Source organism: Neodiprion pinetum, chromosome 5 (assembly GCF_021155775.2).
Source record: "Neodiprion pinetum isolate iyNeoPine1 chromosome 5, iyNeoPine1.2, whole genome shotgun sequence".
Lineage (NCBI taxonomy): Eukaryota > Metazoa > Arthropoda > Insecta > Hymenoptera > Diprionidae > Neodiprion > Neodiprion pinetum.
This window is the reverse complement of record NC_060236.1, coordinates 5,870,791-5,890,897: the sequence shown is the minus strand read 5'-3', so window position 1 is coordinate 5,890,897 and position 20,107 is coordinate 5,870,791. Positions and strand designations below refer to the sequence as shown.

General features: G+C 37.0%; 3 protein-coding genes across 4 annotated transcripts; all 3 read right to left on the bottom strand.

Moving 5' to 3' along the window:
* Positions 1 to 1,277: 1,277 nt before the first annotated feature.
* LOC124218871 (uncharacterized) lies at positions 1,278 to 4,205 on the bottom strand. 2 transcript variants are annotated; one of them, XM_046625762.2, is made up of 6 exons: positions 4,055 to 4,205; positions 3,778 to 3,953; positions 3,178 to 3,372; positions 2,721 to 2,924; positions 2,427 to 2,619; positions 1,278 to 2,033 (listed from the first exon to the last, which is right to left on the bottom strand). In XM_046625762.2, exons 1-5 carry the CDS (start codon positions 4,119 to 4,121, stop codon positions 2,428 to 2,430), a joined length of 834 nt encoding a protein of 277 aa, XP_046481718.1. In that variant the 5' UTR covers positions 4,122 to 4,205; the 3' UTR covers positions 1,278 to 2,033; position 2,427. The 2 variants fall into 2 exon arrangements, with proteins under 2 accessions (XP_046481718.1, XP_046481717.1); XM_046625761.2 differs by lacking the exon at positions 1,278 to 2,033 and having other exon boundaries at positions 2,264 to 2,619.
* A 3,007-nt stretch (positions 4,206 to 7,212) lies between these two features.
* On the bottom strand, positions 7,213 to 10,508 carry LOC124218870 (uncharacterized). The gene is made up of 5 exons (XM_046625760.1): positions 10,363 to 10,508; positions 9,047 to 9,222; positions 8,157 to 8,351; positions 7,702 to 7,905; positions 7,213 to 7,565 (listed from the first exon to the last, which is right to left on the bottom strand). The coding sequence occupies exons 1-5, from the start codon at positions 10,430 to 10,432 to the stop codon at positions 7,374 to 7,376; spliced, it is 837 nt and encodes a 278-aa protein (XP_046481716.1). The 5' UTR covers positions 10,433 to 10,508; the 3' UTR covers positions 7,213 to 7,373.
* A 7,822-nt stretch (positions 10,509 to 18,330) lies between these two features.
* Positions 18,331 to 19,777, bottom strand: LOC124218872 (uncharacterized). The gene is made up of 5 exons (XM_046625765.2): positions 19,686 to 19,777; positions 19,427 to 19,602; positions 19,129 to 19,320; positions 18,756 to 18,959; positions 18,331 to 18,647 (listed from the first exon to the last, which is right to left on the bottom strand). Exons 1-5 carry the CDS (start codon positions 19,747 to 19,749, stop codon positions 18,483 to 18,485), a joined length of 801 nt encoding a protein of 266 aa, XP_046481721.1. The 5' UTR covers positions 19,750 to 19,777; the 3' UTR covers positions 18,331 to 18,482.
* Positions 19,778 to 20,107: the final 330 nt, after the last annotated feature.

Here is a 20,107-nt window from a genome sequence, read left to right as displayed (position 1 = left end):
ATATCCGAAGGAACAAATGACGAGACTAGCCACGCACGCAAACAGAAAAAAACTGTTCTCAGCTTTTGCGTGATAATCAAGCTTACTTTCAAGTGTAGGTATATTACGAAGGCACGTCATTGAATCTCGTGACTGCAAAAAAAATAACATTATGCGCGGAAAAATGCAATGGAATGCATCAATTATAAAACCATGAATCGCAGACTAAACGTATCCCAGGTCGATCGCTCTGATTTGATTTGTTTTGTAATATGTTATAGTAGACTAAAAACTAAGCAACACGTATTTTTTTTTATCTGGCGCTAAACACTTTAAGGGGGTGAAACCAAAGTAAGGCATGTCAAGGAGTGATTTGGCAGTTTCACCCACAAGAACATAATATTTCTTAACCAATTCAACTGGAAAGGAAGAACACTGCCAAATTTCCACTTGAAATCCCTTACTTTGGATGGTAGTCTCACCCCCCTTAAAGTGTTTAATGGCAGATAAAAAAAAATACATGTCGCTTGATTTTTAGTCGACTATAACATGTACAAACTTGGCACTTGCAGATTCACGTCAACTAAGTTGACGGGTTTTGCAATTGAAATAGAATGAAAATCGTTTAACGTTAACATAAGTAGCTTGGCAGGATAAACCTGATCAGTTGCGAATATGAATTAACGCCAATTTTTTTTTCTCTTTGATATAAGCAGATCTCACCACGTATCTGTGCGAAAGATCTTTGAGCCGCAAAGTAGAAAAACAGTAATAGGGTAAAACGCTCCGTTTTGGTCGTTTTTGAGAATGTATACTGATGCTGAGGCTGACTTAATCATGTCAGCCTTAACTATACCTAAGTATATCTGCCATAGCACAAGCGTTACCGCGGTAATTGTTTTGTCATAATGCTTTCTTTGTTTTATTAAAAATGACTCCACACTCTTTGTCTTCGGAATATTGACAGCTTTTTATCTAACACCTAAGAAGTATATATTTTCTCCAACATTTTTCACATTGTTTGAACAAGCATATTGTTCGAAACATCGAGAATGACACACGCGTACAATATTCTTTGCTCATACGATCTCGAAGTATTGAAACAATTTATGATAAGCCTTACATAAATTTAAAAACTACGAGAATGAGATGTGTCGCTTATTAAATAAAAAGGCTTCGCATGTTCTCATCAAAAACTTCATAAAACAAGTTATGAACTAAAGATGCCAAATTTATTCGACAATATTCGCTTCGTTTTCTCAAATATTTGTCCGTGGTGAGGACGGTTGGATCGGAAGTTTGTTTTTTTGATTGTTGACTATTCGATCTTATACTTCGCATAATAGAAAAAGTTAATTATAATTATAATTATCTGATCTTATGTTTGGAGCAGGCTACGAGATTTTCGTAAACTATTGGTGTAACATTTCATCGTGGTTTTGAGGTATCATTGTTCAACGGTAGTGGATATCGTTATTGTTCATGAAAGGAAAACAACTCCGTAACGTCATGCCGTTAGTTCAATATAGTCCGAATGACTTCTGAGGAAATTTCAAATTCCTATTTCGTTTCGCACAAATTGTACGTGAGTTGACTTATTTTTTCAACCGGAGTACCTTTATTTATTCAGTATCGTCTGAATAAAATGTATTTTCGTAACTAAATAAACTTGTCAACTGTATTTACTTTGAAAACGTAACAAAACATACAGCCACCGCTTACCATGAAAACGGAATAGACCAAAAAAGGGGCCGTTGTTAGCCGAAAAGCTCATCGCTTTTTGCGTAAGGCACTATCGCACAGTACTGCAGGGTGTCAGATACTTTTGTTGATAATAAAATAATTTAATCAATTGTCCTCTATTATTTTTGTCGTACTCCAAAAAATCACAACATTTCTCACAGAATTGCGGAAATAGGTAGCTTTTTTTTCTCAGAATTACCATTATTTTCTGTTACTGGGGTCGAGGGAGATTGAAAAAACGGCAAAAAAAAAACGATGCGGTTCGTCGGAAATCCTGTTTACAAGAAGTCCATCCTCTCACATACTGGCTTCTGAAAATAATCGAAAACTTTTTTATCAGTGCCAATATGTGCTTCCTAAGCGATTTTGCGATACTTTATCCAATTTTTTTGCGATGGCAAATGTACGAGGCACCACGTTCATTAACGATCGAGTCTAAGAATCAATAAGTTTTTGACAGGTATTGTTACATTAAGCCGGTTTTGAGTACAGAAATCAAGGAATCGGAAGTTGGGGGAGAAATTCAAGGGTGAATTGATGATTGTTCATGGTTCTACTCGTGTATTTTGACAAGAAAGGACTATTGGCAAACAGTTGTAGTGACAAGTCCGTTCCGGAAACTAACTTTTCCTTAGTCATATGCTGATAGTGTTTAACAATGTTCTTATCAACGCAGACAGAACCAAGTTTATCCTTCAACGTACTTCACAAGACTGCTACGCATGCTACTTGATGTTTGTAGACTTGGTAAGCGTTCCATTCCGCCTCTATGCGATCAGCAGCAAGCTTGTAAGATTCCCAAAGGGCCGGGTTGACTTTATCCTTAATGAAATCGCATTCCATATTGATTTGCAATGCGACTCGTCTGTAAACCTCTAATACCTTGTCATTCAGGATCTGAAAACATGAAGATCAGAAACGGTTGTACCAACTTTCATTAAGAGTGCGACGTACGCCTGACGTCCAAAACTCGTATGTGCCAATTCTGGTCAAGTTACCTCGTTGCGAACTTCCAATCCGTATATATCGTAATAGGACCATACAGAATTCCACCCTGCCAAAAATATCGAACCCGTATACGCGTAAATGTTCGAGGAAATCTCGTTCAACGTGGCGTTGTAGTTCACGAACAGGCTATGGGGGGACAATGGACGCACTACAGGATTCAGCTGTAGATTTGGCATCGGCAAGGGCGGCAGCGGCTGCAACGGGATTCATTTACGTAAACCTAAATTGCTCGTTAAATCTTTCGCAGAATTGTTCTGTGATCTGCGAACGTAAAAAGTTAGCTTTTCGTACACCGACGGAAACTTGAGGACGATGTTGTCGTTACGCCTCATTTTAGTTACGAGTTGTAGACATAAATTATCCCAACATCTATTCCTCGCGTATTAATTGATTCTAACGAATTACTAACGAAAGTATCGTTATTCAGATTCAGCTTCTATCGCTTACCGGCTGCACGGGAATTCCAGGTCCAGGTGACAGTGATAAGAATTCTTGAAACTGCATCGCAATCCGATTCATGACGTCTTCGATTTTACAGACTCCCTCGACACCCTGATTCGTGCCCATCATTTGAATCGACCACTGCCATTCGTTGGCGAGCTCGTTAATAACGTCTATTAGAACCTTACCCTGAATTTTCGCCTGTGGGCATGGAAAGATAATCGGAATGTTGTTCACTTTGGGAGTGAACCGTGTTTATTTGATCACAATTAACATGTGACACACTTTAACATACGCACGAGTAAAGCGCTATTTTTGCGATAAAAAATGTATGTATAATATATTTGACCCGTGTGATAAGCTGTAACGAATTTCAATTTACGAAGAACGTCATGCTTCAATCAGAACCAGCGATAGCTCATAGTTATCGAACATCGATTTACGAAGAGGAAACCTACAGCAAAGAAAAACAAATTGCTTATGATTTGCTCTTCGTCGAGAGCTTGAAAACTTAAAGTTTGACATGCAAAATTCTGACCCGCTCGCGTGCCGTTGTCAACCGACGAATAAAATTTTACACATTCGACAGATGCAAGTATACGATACCTGTTCGTAAACATTCATTACTAAAGACCGGCCGTAGGCCCCGGCTGCTTCTGCATAATTAATCTGAAATATACCGGCCAAGTGATCATCTGCTTCCAAAGTTGGTACAGGAAGGCTTAGTGCGCCTTTTGTAAACGTTCTTGCTAAAACAGTCGTGTCGAGTACGTCAACGGGTTCTGCAATTCAAATGGCTAGAATAAAATTTGTTAAATACTGATCAGCCGTGAATATGAATTATGTTCAATCTTTTGTTTTATTTGATGTAAGCAAAACTCACCGCATATCTGTGCGAAAGATCCTTGAGCCGCGAAGCAGAAACAGAGTACTGCGGCGAAACGCTCCATTTTGGTCGTTTTTTAGAACGTATACTGATGCTGAATATCTCATTACGTCAGTCTTATGTACTTGCTGTGGAAAAAAGTATTACCAGTAAGATCATTTTTTATTACGATTTTTTTTCTTTTCTGCATTTTGTTTTGTATTAAAATAGGTTCAACAACCACTCCTTGTCTGTGGAATATTGACAGCTTGTTCATACCTTTGACACAAGCTTATTATTGAAAACACCTTGAATGACATGCACGCGATATTCTTTGCTCAAATGATGTAAAACAAGTGAAATAATTTGTCGTATTTGTTTGATAAATTTAAAAATTACGAGAGCGAGGCATATTGTTTATATTCACAATGCCTCGCGTATTTTTTTCCAAGAGCTTTATCAAACGAGTTTCGAACTGTGTAGATCGAAATTTTTCTGTCGAAATAACGTTTTTATTTTTTAAATCTACATCAGCATCAAGACAATCGGATTGGAAAATCTGTAATTGCATCAGTTTGTCATTTACAACGCCTCGTTGATTTTGACGTAGATTGGTGAAAAAAAATATATCCAAAACAGTTCTATTTTGGATTTCATTTGTCAATATTCTAAATGAATCACATTGAAAATCATCAAGATTGGAAGGAAGAATTCACTACAGCCAATCGCTAAACATTACGCATATATCAATTGTATATCAGTAAAGATAAATTGGTCAATTTGGTTGATTTTGATCAGGCCAACTTAAAAATTTATGGCCGGGATATGTTTTGAGCCCATAAGACTTTAAGAGATAAAAGTTTGTTTATTATATTTATTTCCTCATTAAAATCACTGAAAAAATACACTACCGTTCAATTCCAAAATTCAGTCAGTTCTAAGTTAACGTCACGAAAATCTGCGTCGATTGAGGCCGAAGTCATAAAAATTCGTGGTTCCGTCCTCGAGGCATCATCTTTATTACTTCTTTTTTGATATTGTTATTCAAGTAACTCGCAAGCAGCTGGACTAAAGCGATTTCAAATTTTGGCAGTTGCAGGCTAAGAAGGGCTATGTCGATTGAAACCAAGATCATTTAAATCCGCTCGTTTCCCATCGATATGTCGTAGAACAAAAATTCGTTACACACATATACAATCTCTAGATTTTTTAGACCTTAAAATGATGAGATCTAATGAAAATTCAACTTTTCATTCACGGGGTGATTATAATAATTCCCCCCTTTATTTTTCTTCCTCGAGAAAAGAAGAACGGAAAGTTAAAAAACACGAAAATATTCACATCAATTGTAGTTTATAGCAGTTATCCAATGATTCAAAATGCTTGTTCATTAAACAAGACCGTTGGCTTCGTAACTAATGTATATTTTTCCGAGCTTAGTCAATTATATGCCATGAATTATTGAAAAACAAATATTGTACTGTCTGAAATCACAAATATGTATTGCACTTCGGCATTTTACTTTTACAGAGTGTAGAAATAATTTCAGCCATCGGCTGGGGTCCACATTAAAGAACAACGTACAATTGCGGCATTCCGTTTAAAGTATAGGTAGCATCTTATTTCTGCCCCTCGCATTTTTAATCGATTTCATTCACACACGGACGAATGAAATTCGTTCAGCCCTAATACGAATCAGATATAATTTTTGCCCTTCAACAATAATTCATCTCGTAAACTTCGGGCATCTAAATTTTCTGCGTCGTTCGGGAATTACATTTTCATTCGAACCCAAACCCTGTTGCACGATAACGGCCATGTTTTTTTTTCATACTCTGTCAAGTGGCGTAAAATATTATCCAAGTGCAATATTATTCTTTCCGCTTCTGTTTGTAAAAATATTGTCTCGTCAACGAGAATGTATACATATATGTATAGGTATACTGTCGTATTACTCATTTGGCTGGTGAGCTTACGTTGGATGAGAATGCACGTACGTCATACCTGCATTTGACAGGCATCTTAGTAAAAACTGGCATGATTATTAAGATGTATATTGATGCTCGTGAGTAAATAATCCATCATGACAGCCTTGTATACGTATACCTGCTGTAGCACAAGTATCACTGACAAGCGAATATTATGATTTGTTACAACACGTTTTTGTTTTATTAAGTATGGTGTCATACTTCTCATCCTTGGAATGTTGACAGTATGTTTTACACCTCTGTCAAACATTTTTCACATTGTTTTAACAAGCTTATCGTTCAAAACATCAAGGATGACTCACGCACACAATTTTCTTTATTTAGACGACGTAGTACAGGTGGAACAATTTGTGATAAGTCTTATATAAATTTGAAAACTACGAGATTCAGATATGTCGTTTATTAAATAAGAATGTTTCGCACGTTCTCATAAAAAACTCATAAAACACGTTGTAAACTGAAGATGCTACATTTTTTCGGCTCATTAACGTTGTTTTTTTTTTGAGATATTGACTCCAGTGGCAAACAGTTGATCGCAAGGTTGTTTTTTCTTAATTATGAATTATTCAATTGCGTGGAATTCACTTCATATTTGTTTACATACTAATGTGTTGCCATCTTCCTTTGCGACCGACGCCTAGTCTATTCGACGTGTCGTGTATATCTACAAATATCGAAGTTCGCGTATCTCAAACGCAAAAACAGCTCCATTCTATACGCAATTATAAACAAAATCACTCCAAAGCATTTTCATTTTAGGTAGATACGAAGCGAATTATTTTACTGGTATACGGATATTTTTCACATCATATCCGAGTCTGCCATTTCAAATCCGGGAGTATTTTCCCTTCTTTCCCACTTTTCACGAAGAAATTGACAACCTTAAGCGCGACATCTTCGCGGTAAGAAAAGTGTCCCGTGAAAAAGTCCATGCTCTCGCACAACCACTTCTGAAAATGCTTGCAAACTTTTTTGTTTGTACCAATATGTGCTTTCTAAGCGATTTTGGAATATTTTTCGGTACGACATTTTTTTGCGACGGCAAACGTATAAGGAACCACCTTTACTAACGATCGTGTCTAAGAATCAATAAGTTTTTGACAGGTATTGTTACATTAAGCCGATTTTGTGTACAGAAATCGAGGAATTGGGTGTTCGGGAATAAATTCAAGGGTGAATGAATGATCGTTCATGGTTCTAATCGTGTATTTTGACAAGAAAGGACTATTGGCAAACAGTTATAGTGACGAGCCCGTTCCGGAAACTAACTTTTCCCTAGTCATATGCTGATAGTGCTTAACAATGTTCTTATCAACGCAGACAGAACCAAGTTTATCCTTCAACGTAATTCACAGGACTGCTACGCATGCTACTTGACTTTTGTAGACTTGGTAAGCGTTCCATTCCGCCTCTATGCGATCAGCAGCACGTTTGTAAGATTCCCAAATGGCCGGGTTGATTTTATCCTCAATGAAATCGCATTCCATATTGATTTGCAATGCGACTCGTCTGTAAACCTCTAATACCTTGTCATTCAGGATCTGAAAACATGAAGATCAGAAAGTAGTTTGTGACAATCCGCACGATTATATGAGCTTTTACGTTGTATGAACTTTCATTCAAGGTGCGACGTACGCGGCACGTTCAAAATCTATGTGCCATTTTTTGTCAACTTACCTCATTGCGACTTTGCATTCCGAAGATATCGTAATAGGACCATGCAGTATTCCACCCCGACAACAATATCAAATCCATGTACGCGTAGACGTTCGAGGAAATCTCGTACAACGTGGCGTTGTAATTCACGAACAGGCTTTGGGGCGACAATGGACGCACTACAGGATTCAGCTGTACATTTGGTATCGGCAAGGGCGGCAGCGGCTGCAACGGGATTCATTTACGTAATCCTAAATTGCTCGTTAAATCTTTCGCAGAATTGTTCTGTGATCTGCGAACGTAAAGTTAGCTTTTCGTACACCGACGGAAACTTGAGGACGATGTTGTCGTTACGCCTCATTTTAGTTACGAGTTGTAGACATAAATTATCCCAACATCTATTCCTCGCGTATTAATTGATTCTAACGAATTACTAACGAAAGTATCGTTATTCAGATTCACCTTCTATCGCTTACCGGTTGCACGGGAATTCCAGGTCCAGGTGACAGTGATAAGAATTCTTGAAACTGCATCGCAATCTGATTCATGACGTCTTCGATTTCACAGACTCCCTCGACACCCTGATTCGTGCGCATCATTTGAATCGACCACTGCCATTCGTTAGCGAGCTCGTTAATATCGTCTATTAGAACCTTACCCTGAATTTTCGCCTGTGGGCATGCAAAGATATTGGAATGTTTGTTCACTTTGGAAGTAAATTGTGTCCATTTCAGCTCATTAACATGTCAGACGTCAAGCCAATTTTTGCAATGGAAATAAATGTTTATTATTTTTACTCCGTGTGATGCAATAACGATTAATAATTTATGAAGAACCGTATGTTTTCAAACGGGTCCGCCGGTTATTACGAATTTCATTTCAGCTGTCCGGTCAGTACTACCTCTAGCTCACAGTTATCGAATATCGCTGTACGAAAAGTAAAAAATTACAACGAAGATCCGCAAGTTGCGCGTGATTTACTCGTCGCGAAAAGCGTAAAAACTCAGAATTCGGCATGCGAAAGGTTGATTCGGTCGCTTCAATCGACAAAGAAAATATTTTTTTCGACATGCGCGCATGAAATATGCTCATTTCGAGCGTGGACTTCATTACCTTCCCAGGGTGGTTACGAAAAAAAAAAAAAGAAAGAAATCTGAATGATTTTCTTCAGCAGTAATTTTTCTCTCAATTGACTCATACAACTCGAGTCAAATATGAAACGTAATTATTTTATTTCGCCCTACATGCATTTGTTGGAAAAAGCACGGTGTGCAACAGGCAGGAGGGAGGGGGGAAATACTATCTTTCGTAAGATGATGGTGAACTTGGTTACTAATACTTTGGTAATAATGTAAGTATACGATACCTGTTCGTAAACATTAGTTACTAAAGACCGGCCGTAAATTACGACTGCTTGTGTCAAAGTATCCCGAAATCCAGCCGCCGTGCAATCATTTATTTCCAAATTTGGCACCGGAAAGCTTTCTGCGCCCACTGCGAACTCGGCGGGTAAAAGGTTCAAGTCGGTTGAGTCAATGGGTTCTGCAATTAAAATAGAACAAGGCTCGTCGAGCGTAGAAAAAAATAATTTAGAATGATGTGCTTGATGAGTTGTGAATATGAATTAACTTCAAGGGGGTATTATTGTCCAGAAATTTGGAAACTTTGATTTTTTATTGCATATTTTTATGGCTACATCTTTTAGGAATATTTTGGCACAAAGCCTGTGTCGAATTTAGAAAATTTTCAAAAGTTATGAGCATTTGAATGAAACAATGTAATACGGTGCGCGTCTCAACAGAGCCGAGCTTAAGGTTGGAAAAATTAGCCAATGAGGAAACTGCGGATGCCGCAGAAGGCCGCGGAATTCCCCAGGTATGGTCGATTAAGGGTAAGTAAGATTTCCATCTCATCTGGCACAGAAATCAACGTCAAAAACGAGGTGAAAACTTTGAGGGGGCGTCCTAGTCGATTTCGACGTTGCGCATATCTCCAAATAGAGAAACACATTTTTGATGCAGAAATAAAGATATGGCATGAATTCTACCAATTTACTACCGCTTTTTCGTAGAATCCGTGCCATTTATTTATTTCTGCGTCAAACGAAAATGAGTTAGAGTGTTTTTGTTCAGAATTGTGTGTAGAATGGAGCTGTTAGGGCTTTTTCGCGTTTGAGGTACGTGGGCTTCGATATTTGAAGATATAATATATGTATAGTTCAAAGTCCAAACTTATCCGCGCGTCTCCTTAAACGCGTTTATCTCAAAAGTACATTTTTCGATCTGGTCGACATAAAACCTCGAGTTCTATTCAACCGATTGACTTTCAAGTTTGTAACAGACCTCCAGTACATATCCCTCTGTAGACCACATATCTGGTATTGCGAAATTATTATTAATACTATTTAAAAATCAAAAACATGGAAAAAAATAAAGTGAAAAATTATCCTTCTCTTCAGACAGTCACCATTTTTTTATTCGACATTTTTTTTCTCGAAGCCATCTACGGCCTTTGAGTATACGTAGACTAAGTATAAGGTTCGTCGAATCGATAGGATCTGCAATTGAACTTGAATGACGATTGTTAAACGCTGAAGTCAACAGTCTGGCACGATGTGTCTGATCAGCTGCGAATATGAATCAGCATGAATTTGTCATTCTCTTTGATATTAGCCGGACTTACCGCATATCTCTGCGAAAGATGTTTGAGCCGCGATCAGGAAGAAGCACAGTATTGCGGCACAGCGCCGCATTTTGCACGATTACCGCGATGTAGATATACTGATGCTGAGAATTCAATTATGTCCATATACTTATGTATATATACCTCCCAGAGTTCATATATTATTCAAGGTGACCATTTTGTCGTAATGCTTTTTTTGTTTTACACTTAACACACACGTTCTTTCGAACATTTTTCACATTGTTTGAACAAGCATATTATTAGAAACATCGAGAATGACACACGCATACAACATTCTTTGCTCGTACGATCTCGAAGAAGTGAAACAATTTGTGATAAGCCTTATATAAATTTAAAAACTACGAGAATGAGATGTGTTGTTTATTAAATAAGAATGCTTTGCATTCTCTCGTCAAAACCTTCATAAAACAAGTTATGCACTGAAGATGCCAAATTTTTTCGCCAAATTGGCTTCGTTTTTTCAAATGTTTGCTCGAGGTGAGGATGGCCGAATCGGAAGTTTATTTTTCTCAATTATTAATTATTGAAGTTTATACTTCGCGTGATATAAAAAGTTGATTACAATTGTAATTATATGATCCTATGTTTGGAGCAGGCTGCGAGACTTGCGTTAAGCGTAGGTGTAACGTTTCACCGTCGTTTCGAGAATGAAAATGTCGATACTCTTCATTTCAATTGTCGGTTGTAGATATAAATTATCCCAACATCTATTCCTCGCGTATTAATTGATTCTAACGAATTACTAACGAAAGTATCGTTATTCAGATTCATCTTCTATCGCTTACCGGTTGCACGGGAATTCCAGGTCCAGGTGACAATGATAAGAATTCTTAAAACTGCATCGCAATCCGATTCATGACGTCTTCGATTTTACAGACTCCCTCGACACCCTGATTCGTGCCCATCATTTGAATCGACCACTGCCATTCGTTAGCGAGCTCGTTAATAACGTCTATTAGTACCACACCCTGAGTTTTCGCCTGTGGGCATGGACAGATAATCGGAATGTTGTTCACTTTGGGAGTGAACCGTGTTTATTTGATCACAATTAACATGTGACACACTTTAACATACGCACGAGTAAAGCGCTATTTTTGCGATAAAACATGTATGTATAATATATTTGACCCGTGTGTTAAGCGGTAACGAATTTTGATTTAGGAAGAACGTCATGCTTCAATCAGAACCAACGATAGCTCGTAGTCATCGAACATCGATTTACAAAGAGGAAACCTACAGCAAGGAAAAACAAATTGCTTATGATTTGCTCTTCGTCGAAAGCTTGAAAACTTAAAATTCGACATGCAAAATTCTGACCCGCTCGCGTGCCGTTGTCAACCGACGAATAAAATTTTACACATTCGACAGATGCAAGTATACGATACCTGTTCGTAAACATTCATTATTAAAGACCGGCCGTAGGCCCCGGCTGCTTCTGCATAATTAATCTGAAATCTACTCGCCGAGTGATCATCTGCTTCCAAAATTGGCACCGGAAGACTTTCTGCGCCTTCTGTAAACGTTTTGGCTACAACGGTCAAGTCGAGTACGTCGACGGGTTCTGCAATTCAAATAGCTAGAATAAAATTTGCTAAACACTGAAACAAATAGTTTAAACCAGTTTGCCTGGTCACATGTGCGTATGAATTAACTTCAGTCTTTTGTTCTGTTTGACGTAAACAACACTCATCTCATATCTATCCGTGTGTAAGATCTTTGAGCCGCAAAGCAGAAACAGAGGACTACGGCAAAATACCCAATTTTGATCGATTTTTATAACGTACACTGATGCTGACTACTTCATCATATATTTATTGTGAAAAAAAGTATTATTAGAAACGTAATTGTTTTATTACGATGTTTCTTTTCTTTGTTGCTTTTCGTTTCATAATAAAAATGGTTCAACATCCACTCCTTGTCTCTGGAATATCGACAGCTTGCTTATACCATTGACACAAACTTATTATTGAAAACACCTTGAATGACATGCACGCGATATTCCTTGCTCAAATGATGTAAAACAAGTGAAATAATTTGTCGTATTTGTTGGATAAATTTAAAAATTACGAGAGTGAGGCATATTGTTCATATTCACAATGCCTCGCGTATTTATTTCCAAGAGCTTCATCATACGAGTTTCGAACTATGTAGATCGAAATTTTTGTCCATAAAAACAAAAATTTATGCACTTCTCAGCGAAGAGGAGCCGTCTTGATTTGCAACTCAGATCATTCAAATCTGTTCTTTTGATCTTGAAATATCACCGGAGAACACGGAAAACGGTCGGAACGGCATCTAGTAAAGTTCAACTTTTCATTCTTGGGGTAGTTATAATAATTTTCCCTTTGATTTTCTTTCCCTGAGAAAAGAAAAGCAAGCAGCTGAAAAACACGAAAATATCCACATCAATTGTACTTTATAGCAGTTATCCAATGATTCAAAATGCTTGTTCATTAAACAAGACCGTTGGCTTTGTAACTAATGTATGTTTTTCCGAGCTTAGTCAATTATATGCCATGAATTATTGAAAAACAAATATTGTACTGTCTGAAATCACAAATATGTATTGCACTTCGGCATTTTACTTTTACAGAGTGTAGAAATAATTTCAGCCATCGGCTGGGGTCCACATTAAAGAACAACGTACAATTGCGGCATTCCGTTTAAAGTATAGGTAGCATCTTATTTCTGCCCCTCGCATTTTTAATCGATTTCATTCACACGCGAACGAATGAAATTCGTTCAGCCGTAATACGAATCAGATTTAATTTTTGTTCTTCAACAATATTTCATCTCGTAAACATCGGGCATCTAAATTTTCTGCGTTGTTCAGGAATTACATTTTCATTCGTATTCAAACCCTGTTACACGATAACGGCCATGTTTTTTTTTCATACTCTGTCAAGTGGCGAGAAATATCATACAGGTGCGATGTTATTCTTCTTCTGTTTGTCAAAATGTTGTCTCGTCAACGAGAGTCATGAGTATTAGGGTATGCCGAAAAAACATTTTTCTTTCAAAGGCGCATCAAAATTTCGGTAGAGCATCTCAAATAGAATATCTTAACCAAATATGACCTCTTAAAGTTAATGTTTAGAGCTGCCTTTTTTATTTTTTCCATTTTCCATTCAAATAACGCTTAAAAAAAGTCGAAAACTTTTTGAATTTTTTGCTCTCGTAAACGTCTTGACTTACAAACTATCTAAATATAGATTCTTATAGGGAATTTCACGCTCTATCAAAAAGTCAAAATTTTTTTCTTATGGCACATCCTAATGGGTATACCGTTGTATTACTTTTGCAATACTTTTCTTTCTTTGTCAACACTTGACTAGCGGGCTTACGTTGAATGAAAAAACATGTACATACGCTATACCTGCATTTATTATTACAGCTACATGCATCTAAAAAAAACCCGACATAATGTGTTACGCCTACATATATACATGCGGTTGAATTTATTAGGTTTCTCCATGTTATTTGTTTTTATTATCGGTGGGTTTACGCTGTATGAAAAAACATTCATGTAATACTTGCACTTATTATCACAGCTACTTGCACCTTAAAAAAACCCGACACATTGTGTTACGCTCATAGGTAGACATGCGGTTGCATTTTCTTAGGTTTCTTTTTATCATTCTTTTATTATTGCAGCCGGGCTTATGCTGTATGAAAAAAAATTCATGTAATACATACATTTATTATCACAGTATATCCATTAATACGTATACATTTATTACGGACAATATTACCACATTTGCAGAAAAAAAGATCTGAAAAATCTCGCGACTGATTTATTACCGAATTCAAAATTTACCGCTATGTATTTTTTCTTATATTCGGCTTCTTCAACTCATACGAATTAATTCTGCAGCGTGTGGTGTAGTTATTATTAACGAAACCGCAGTACTAGAATTTCATATACATATTTCAAACCCATTATGATTATCATTTTCATTATCATGAAAATTTGTTCACTAAAATTTTACAGCAGAGTGATCGAAATATTCTATTCACACTTGCAAATTCTGCTGATTTCCATCACCTTGCCGCAAGGTGCTTGCTTAAGGGGGAAGTCTAATCAAAATCTTACCCCTTAAAATATTGTCGCTAAAAGATTATTGATTCTCTTTCATTGGATAGTCCTCGATAAGAATTAATGACATCGTGGAGTGAAGTAAGAATCGTATCATTGCTAAAGGCTCCCTGAAATCATTGTGTTTGAACGAATGACGTGAACAAAATTATAATCGAACTATCGTTCGGCGTAATTTACAGAATTCACTGAAATCACCAGCCCATGTGAAAATCGCGAATTCTGCTAGGAGATGCATTTTCAATTTGAGTTATGACGATAAAATGATAGGAAAATGATTTTTTTCCCATTATCTATGATGATAATGGGATGACTTTTTTTCCAAGCAGACATCCGATGCACTGCAGTAATTCGAGTAGAAATTTCAATACATCCAGGATTAGGAACTCATCAGGCTTGTCCTGATCACGAATGTAACATGCGGTTCTAAACGTGCTTGATCAGGCCCTGATCGCAACTGGATTCGGGCCTCGTCACGCGATTATCAGACTTTGCGATACGATTTATCAGATTCACTATTTTTTGAAATTACGTATCAGTCGATTGGTTTTATGGAGCATTCGACGTCAAGCGGACGGTTTTTTCAGTTAGATTCTCTGAACGTTGTGATAAGGTTAGATTCTTATCAGGGCTTTGAAATGACACGCTTACACAAATACATTTATAGCGTTAATGACCAAGATTTTTACGGAGCTAAAGCCATATGGTACTTATTAACGTTTTCGTGCAATGTTCGTTTCATATCAATTTTCATGCGAAACGCCGGAAGTAGAAAACGTATGGACTGCACGTTTTCGAAAGTACTTTTTCTGCTCTGTTGAATGAGAATATCCATTCTTTTCTCAAGGCAACGGAAGATCGTGAAAATACACTGTGTAGTCATCAGTAATATTTTTTCTGAATTTGGGCCGGGTTTAATAATTGCAAAAAAATCTCAAACATTACTTTAAACTCTAGATTTCATCCACCCAAAGGACATTTTGGGCAGTCAATGGTTTGTACGTAAAAATCTGGTTTTCAGTTCTGCATGTTTCGAAATCTACTCGTGATTGCTATTCGATTACGTATAAAATTCGAGTTTTACTTTTTAAAAATTGCACAAAATACTATTTATTTTCATTTTCAATAGTTTATGCATTAATTTTTCAGTATTTCCCAAAGAACATCCGATCTTATCTTTGTGATTGAGTGCCCAGAATGTCCTTTGGAGAGGGTTTGAAGTGATTTTTGAGATTTCATTGGAATTTTTATACCCGGCAAGTTTGGATAAAATGTAATTGAAGAATAGAAAGTATATTTTCACAATCTTCCGTTGCGTTGAGAGAAGAATGGATATTCTCATTCAAAAGAGCAGAAAAAGTACTTCAGAAAACGCGCAGTCTGTGCATTTTGTACTCTCGATGTTTTACAGGAAAATTGATGCAAAATGAACATTGTACAAAAACGTTAAAAAGCACCATTAACCAAAATTTTCTGAATAATTTCGAAACATTTCAACGGCCATGAGGTCGATGAAAAGTGGTGTATTAAACAGCATAAATAACGCTGTGAGTTAGATGAGAACAATAAGAAGTGCAATAACTTTTATAGCTGAATCGTGCAATATATTTATAATGTACTTTTTAACTATTATAGAAACCTTATATAGTTTATTTCTTACTTAACGATAATGTTTACTTTTTTGCCCCGATAAACGAAAGAGAAGAACATGAGGGATTCATATGCTAGTTTTCTCCTTCTTGACAGGTCAGAGAAGTGAACAGTATGATTGAGTCAGGAATAAAACATAGAGCGTTTGATTAATGTGTTTTGAAACAATAAGGAAGAAAGTGGCATGTAACATTTCATTTCTCGAAACAACAACGATAAGACACATGCGTATGATTGTTTGAGAAGAAATGTATAGGTATTCAAGTATAATATTATGCAAAAAGGCTTTACCTAATGTTCACAACAAGCAGATGAATTCGTGTCATTGTATGATTGTCTGCAGTCTCGTTTAGCTGCCTCACCGCAGTAATAATTGTTTGTGTTGTATACTTTTTATGAAAATTATCACGATGAATCGAAAAATATCACAAATACATAGTGCTGCGAACTTTTAAGTTAGATAGGCGCAAACAAGTTTCGACCGATTTAATACACCTGAAATAAATTTGCCGATAATGCAATCGTGAAGATGTGCATGAAGTGCGGGGGTTATTATATCACTTTATCAAATCAGCGAGGAGATCGCCAAAGTAACAAATTAGGATTGTTTCATTACGATTTATGCGGGGTCGTCGGTTTTAAACGCTTCGGAAGATTTGTATTTCAAAAATCGAAAGATATACGGGAAAAACTGCTGAACAAAACTTGGATGAATTCGAGGAGAAAAGATAATGCTTATATGGGCTGACTTGTGGATTATATCAGTTGCGATATTTTGCGATTCACGTCTGGTTATGTAAATGGAACACGCAGGTAGCTTGTGGATGAGTAACCGACGGCGTCATGGAATGAAAATTCAAAAACGTGAAAAAGAAATTTATTTGCATTTTTTTCTAATTTTCAATGAAGATTTTTCATTTTTTTTTCTTTTTTTTTTCTTTTTTTTGAAGTCTTGATTTCATTTCACCTCGAATTCGATATGAGATTGCACTTGTTGTCAGTGTAATTATGCCAGAAGAAAATTCTGATCAATTATTTCTGTTAACTCGCGAATTTCTTTTCTCATCTCGTACGTTCAAACTTTCCAATTTTGCATTTTGAATAAAATTCTTCAGGAAAGTTGAGCATCAATGAATATATATATGAGGAAGCTAAGGTGAAGGCAGAAAAATATAATCGTCTTTTTTGATCGCCCGAGGCGAATATCTTTAAGATTACAAGAGATGAGTTAAAACGTTTAATACAAAATCGCGAGGGTTTCGAAGAGGAAAGATGATGCTGATATGGGCCGATTTGTGAATTGCACCAGTTTCGAGATTTCTCGAGTGCTTCGTGATTTTAAGTACGAAATGAATATTTTCACCACAATCGCCTGATAGCGGGTTTCAAGGCAAATTCAAAAACGTCGCATCAATCCACATGGTTTGAAAAAACTAAGAATCGTGTTTTCGTGGTGATCAAGCGACTTCCATAATCCCTTAAGCGCAGAAAAGTAATGAAACTTTGGGGTTGGTGCCTTGTCTCGAGCGAAATTATCGAGTACTTGAGTTAGTAAAAATTTTGAAAAACACGTTTTTATTTTCCTTACGTTTTTTAATTCGTCTTCAAACCCGCTGTCAGCCGGTCATAGTTAAAATACGTGTTCCTCGTCTAAAATCACAAATTACTCGAAAAATTTCAACAGTGGCGCAATCCAAAAATCGACCTATATTAGCATTATCTTTTCCCCTTGAAAGCCTTCAAGTTTTGAATCTAAGGTCTTGCTCGCATCTATTCTAGTTATCGAGATATTCGCCTGGGGTGATTAAAACAGACCACCCTTATAATAATTTAATTCATACTTCGAATAATTTCGAATTTTTTGGTATTTACGTTTTTGTATTTGTTTTCGATGCTGCTTTACGTGTTTCCTGTCTAAAATCGAACGCTACTCGCAGAATCTCGGATGTAGGGCAATCTATAAGTCAATATATATCAGCATTGCTGATTTTCCAAAACTCAAAACTCTACAAGTCTTCCATGAAAATTTCTCGTTCATCTCTTTCTATTTTTTAGACATTCGCGTGGGGTGATTAGAACCTAACCGTACTCTGAATAACTGAAGAACTGCAATGGGAAATCTTTGAACAGTCTTCAAATTTTCTTTCTTGCAACATTAATTTTATGTGGGATTTGTAATGGACGACGAACAGTGTGCCAAATTGATGCCAACAGAATTTTTATTATGAATACATTTTAATTCATGAAACTATCCACATTATACGTGGAACTCATTGTTTACAGTTCTAGACAATATAAGTGTGAATATAATCGACGTGATAAAATATAGATGCCCTGTATCTTCGTTATCATCTTACTGGCAATTGTTGCATTCGTATGCAATCGTTCTGATAAGCTGGCCAACGTTGTTGAATAATGCCCATGTTTCCGGATGAACGTAACGCTGAATCAAATCAGATTGCACAAAAATGCTATCCACCACTTGCGTGTAAGAGTTCAGTACTCGCCAATTCAGGATCTGAAAGATGTTTAATATCAGGAAAATTATCCGCATCTTCGTCCCTGATACGATTACCCAGTAGTGAATAATCAGCCGAAGGTACGCGTCATTAGGTTTGTAACTCACCTCACCACGCAGCTGCGCCTGTACATTTGCGAAATAGTTCCTCGCTCTAGCCCAGCCTGTCAGGTATATACCTTCTACGAATCCGTAGATGGCGGCAAACTGCTGATCGAGAACTTGGTTGAAAGTTACAAGAAGCTCGAATGCGGTCCGAGGCGTCGTTCTGCTCTCAGGCACTATTTGTTGTGCCGGCAATGTGCCGAGATCCTGCGATATGGGAACATACATGATTGTTCACACTGTAATCATTACGTGTTATTACGTAGTCATATGTTTTCCCGTCGGGTCTATCGGGAGCACGAATAACCTTTCTGATATTTATTAATTAGTAATTTTTTTCTACGTACATGAACGAGCGGGTATCGTATAAACTTACCGGTGTAGCGATCGCCACATTTCCAGGTGATAAGCTCAAGAATACCTGGCACTGTCTGATGATTGAGTTCAAATCTTCGTCCAAGCCAATTGGTTGTGGCAGCATGTTTGATTTTAACAGTTCAATCTTTGATTGTAAGTTGTCGCGGCAGTCCTCTACGTCTTCAATAAGTTCGTTACCCCGTTTCAACGCCTGAAGGTGAAAAATAAAAATCGGATCAGCCAGGAATATGTAAATTGCGGTTAAATCAACGGTCCAAACGTTCATTTTTGGAGACAAATTTGCAAAATTGAGATACCTGATGATACAGTTTTGCCATTATGTAGATTCCATAGCTCACTCCAGATGCTTGAAATTTGTGTTCAAAAAATTCTCCCATTTTATCGCCAAGTTCAATGGATGGTGGCGGGTACCTGCTCGCTGCTGTGGCCCATTCATCGGCCAGGTAATCGATTGCCACCGAATTATTAAAGCCTGTAATATAAACCCAACATGGGTATGTATTTGTGAACAGAAAATGATGAACATCAAATGATTATGAAAATCGGGCGACTTACTGCATATTTTTGCCAAAGACTCCGCGGCCCAGAGCCCAACCAGCATTAGTGGAAGCCAATTCATTCTGTTCTGAGTGTCTGCCGAATACTGATGTTCCAAGTCAAGTTGCTTCAACTTTATATACCAATGGCAACGACGGTGATGTTATTTTTGTTAAAATAACATTCGAACAACGAAAATAAACTGCATATTAAGTAGGGTATTTACATACCTCAAGGTCATTTGAAGGGCTTCATTATTGTGAAATACTAACCCACAGAACAAACATGTAGTACCTAAGGTTGTCTTTGTGCAACAAAAATAAATATTGACGGACTATATGGCTTTATGGTGTGCCAGGTAACGCTGCTATACGTCCTTTCAGAACGATACTATACATGTTATTTTTTATTTTGGCTCTAACATTCGTCATATCGAATAT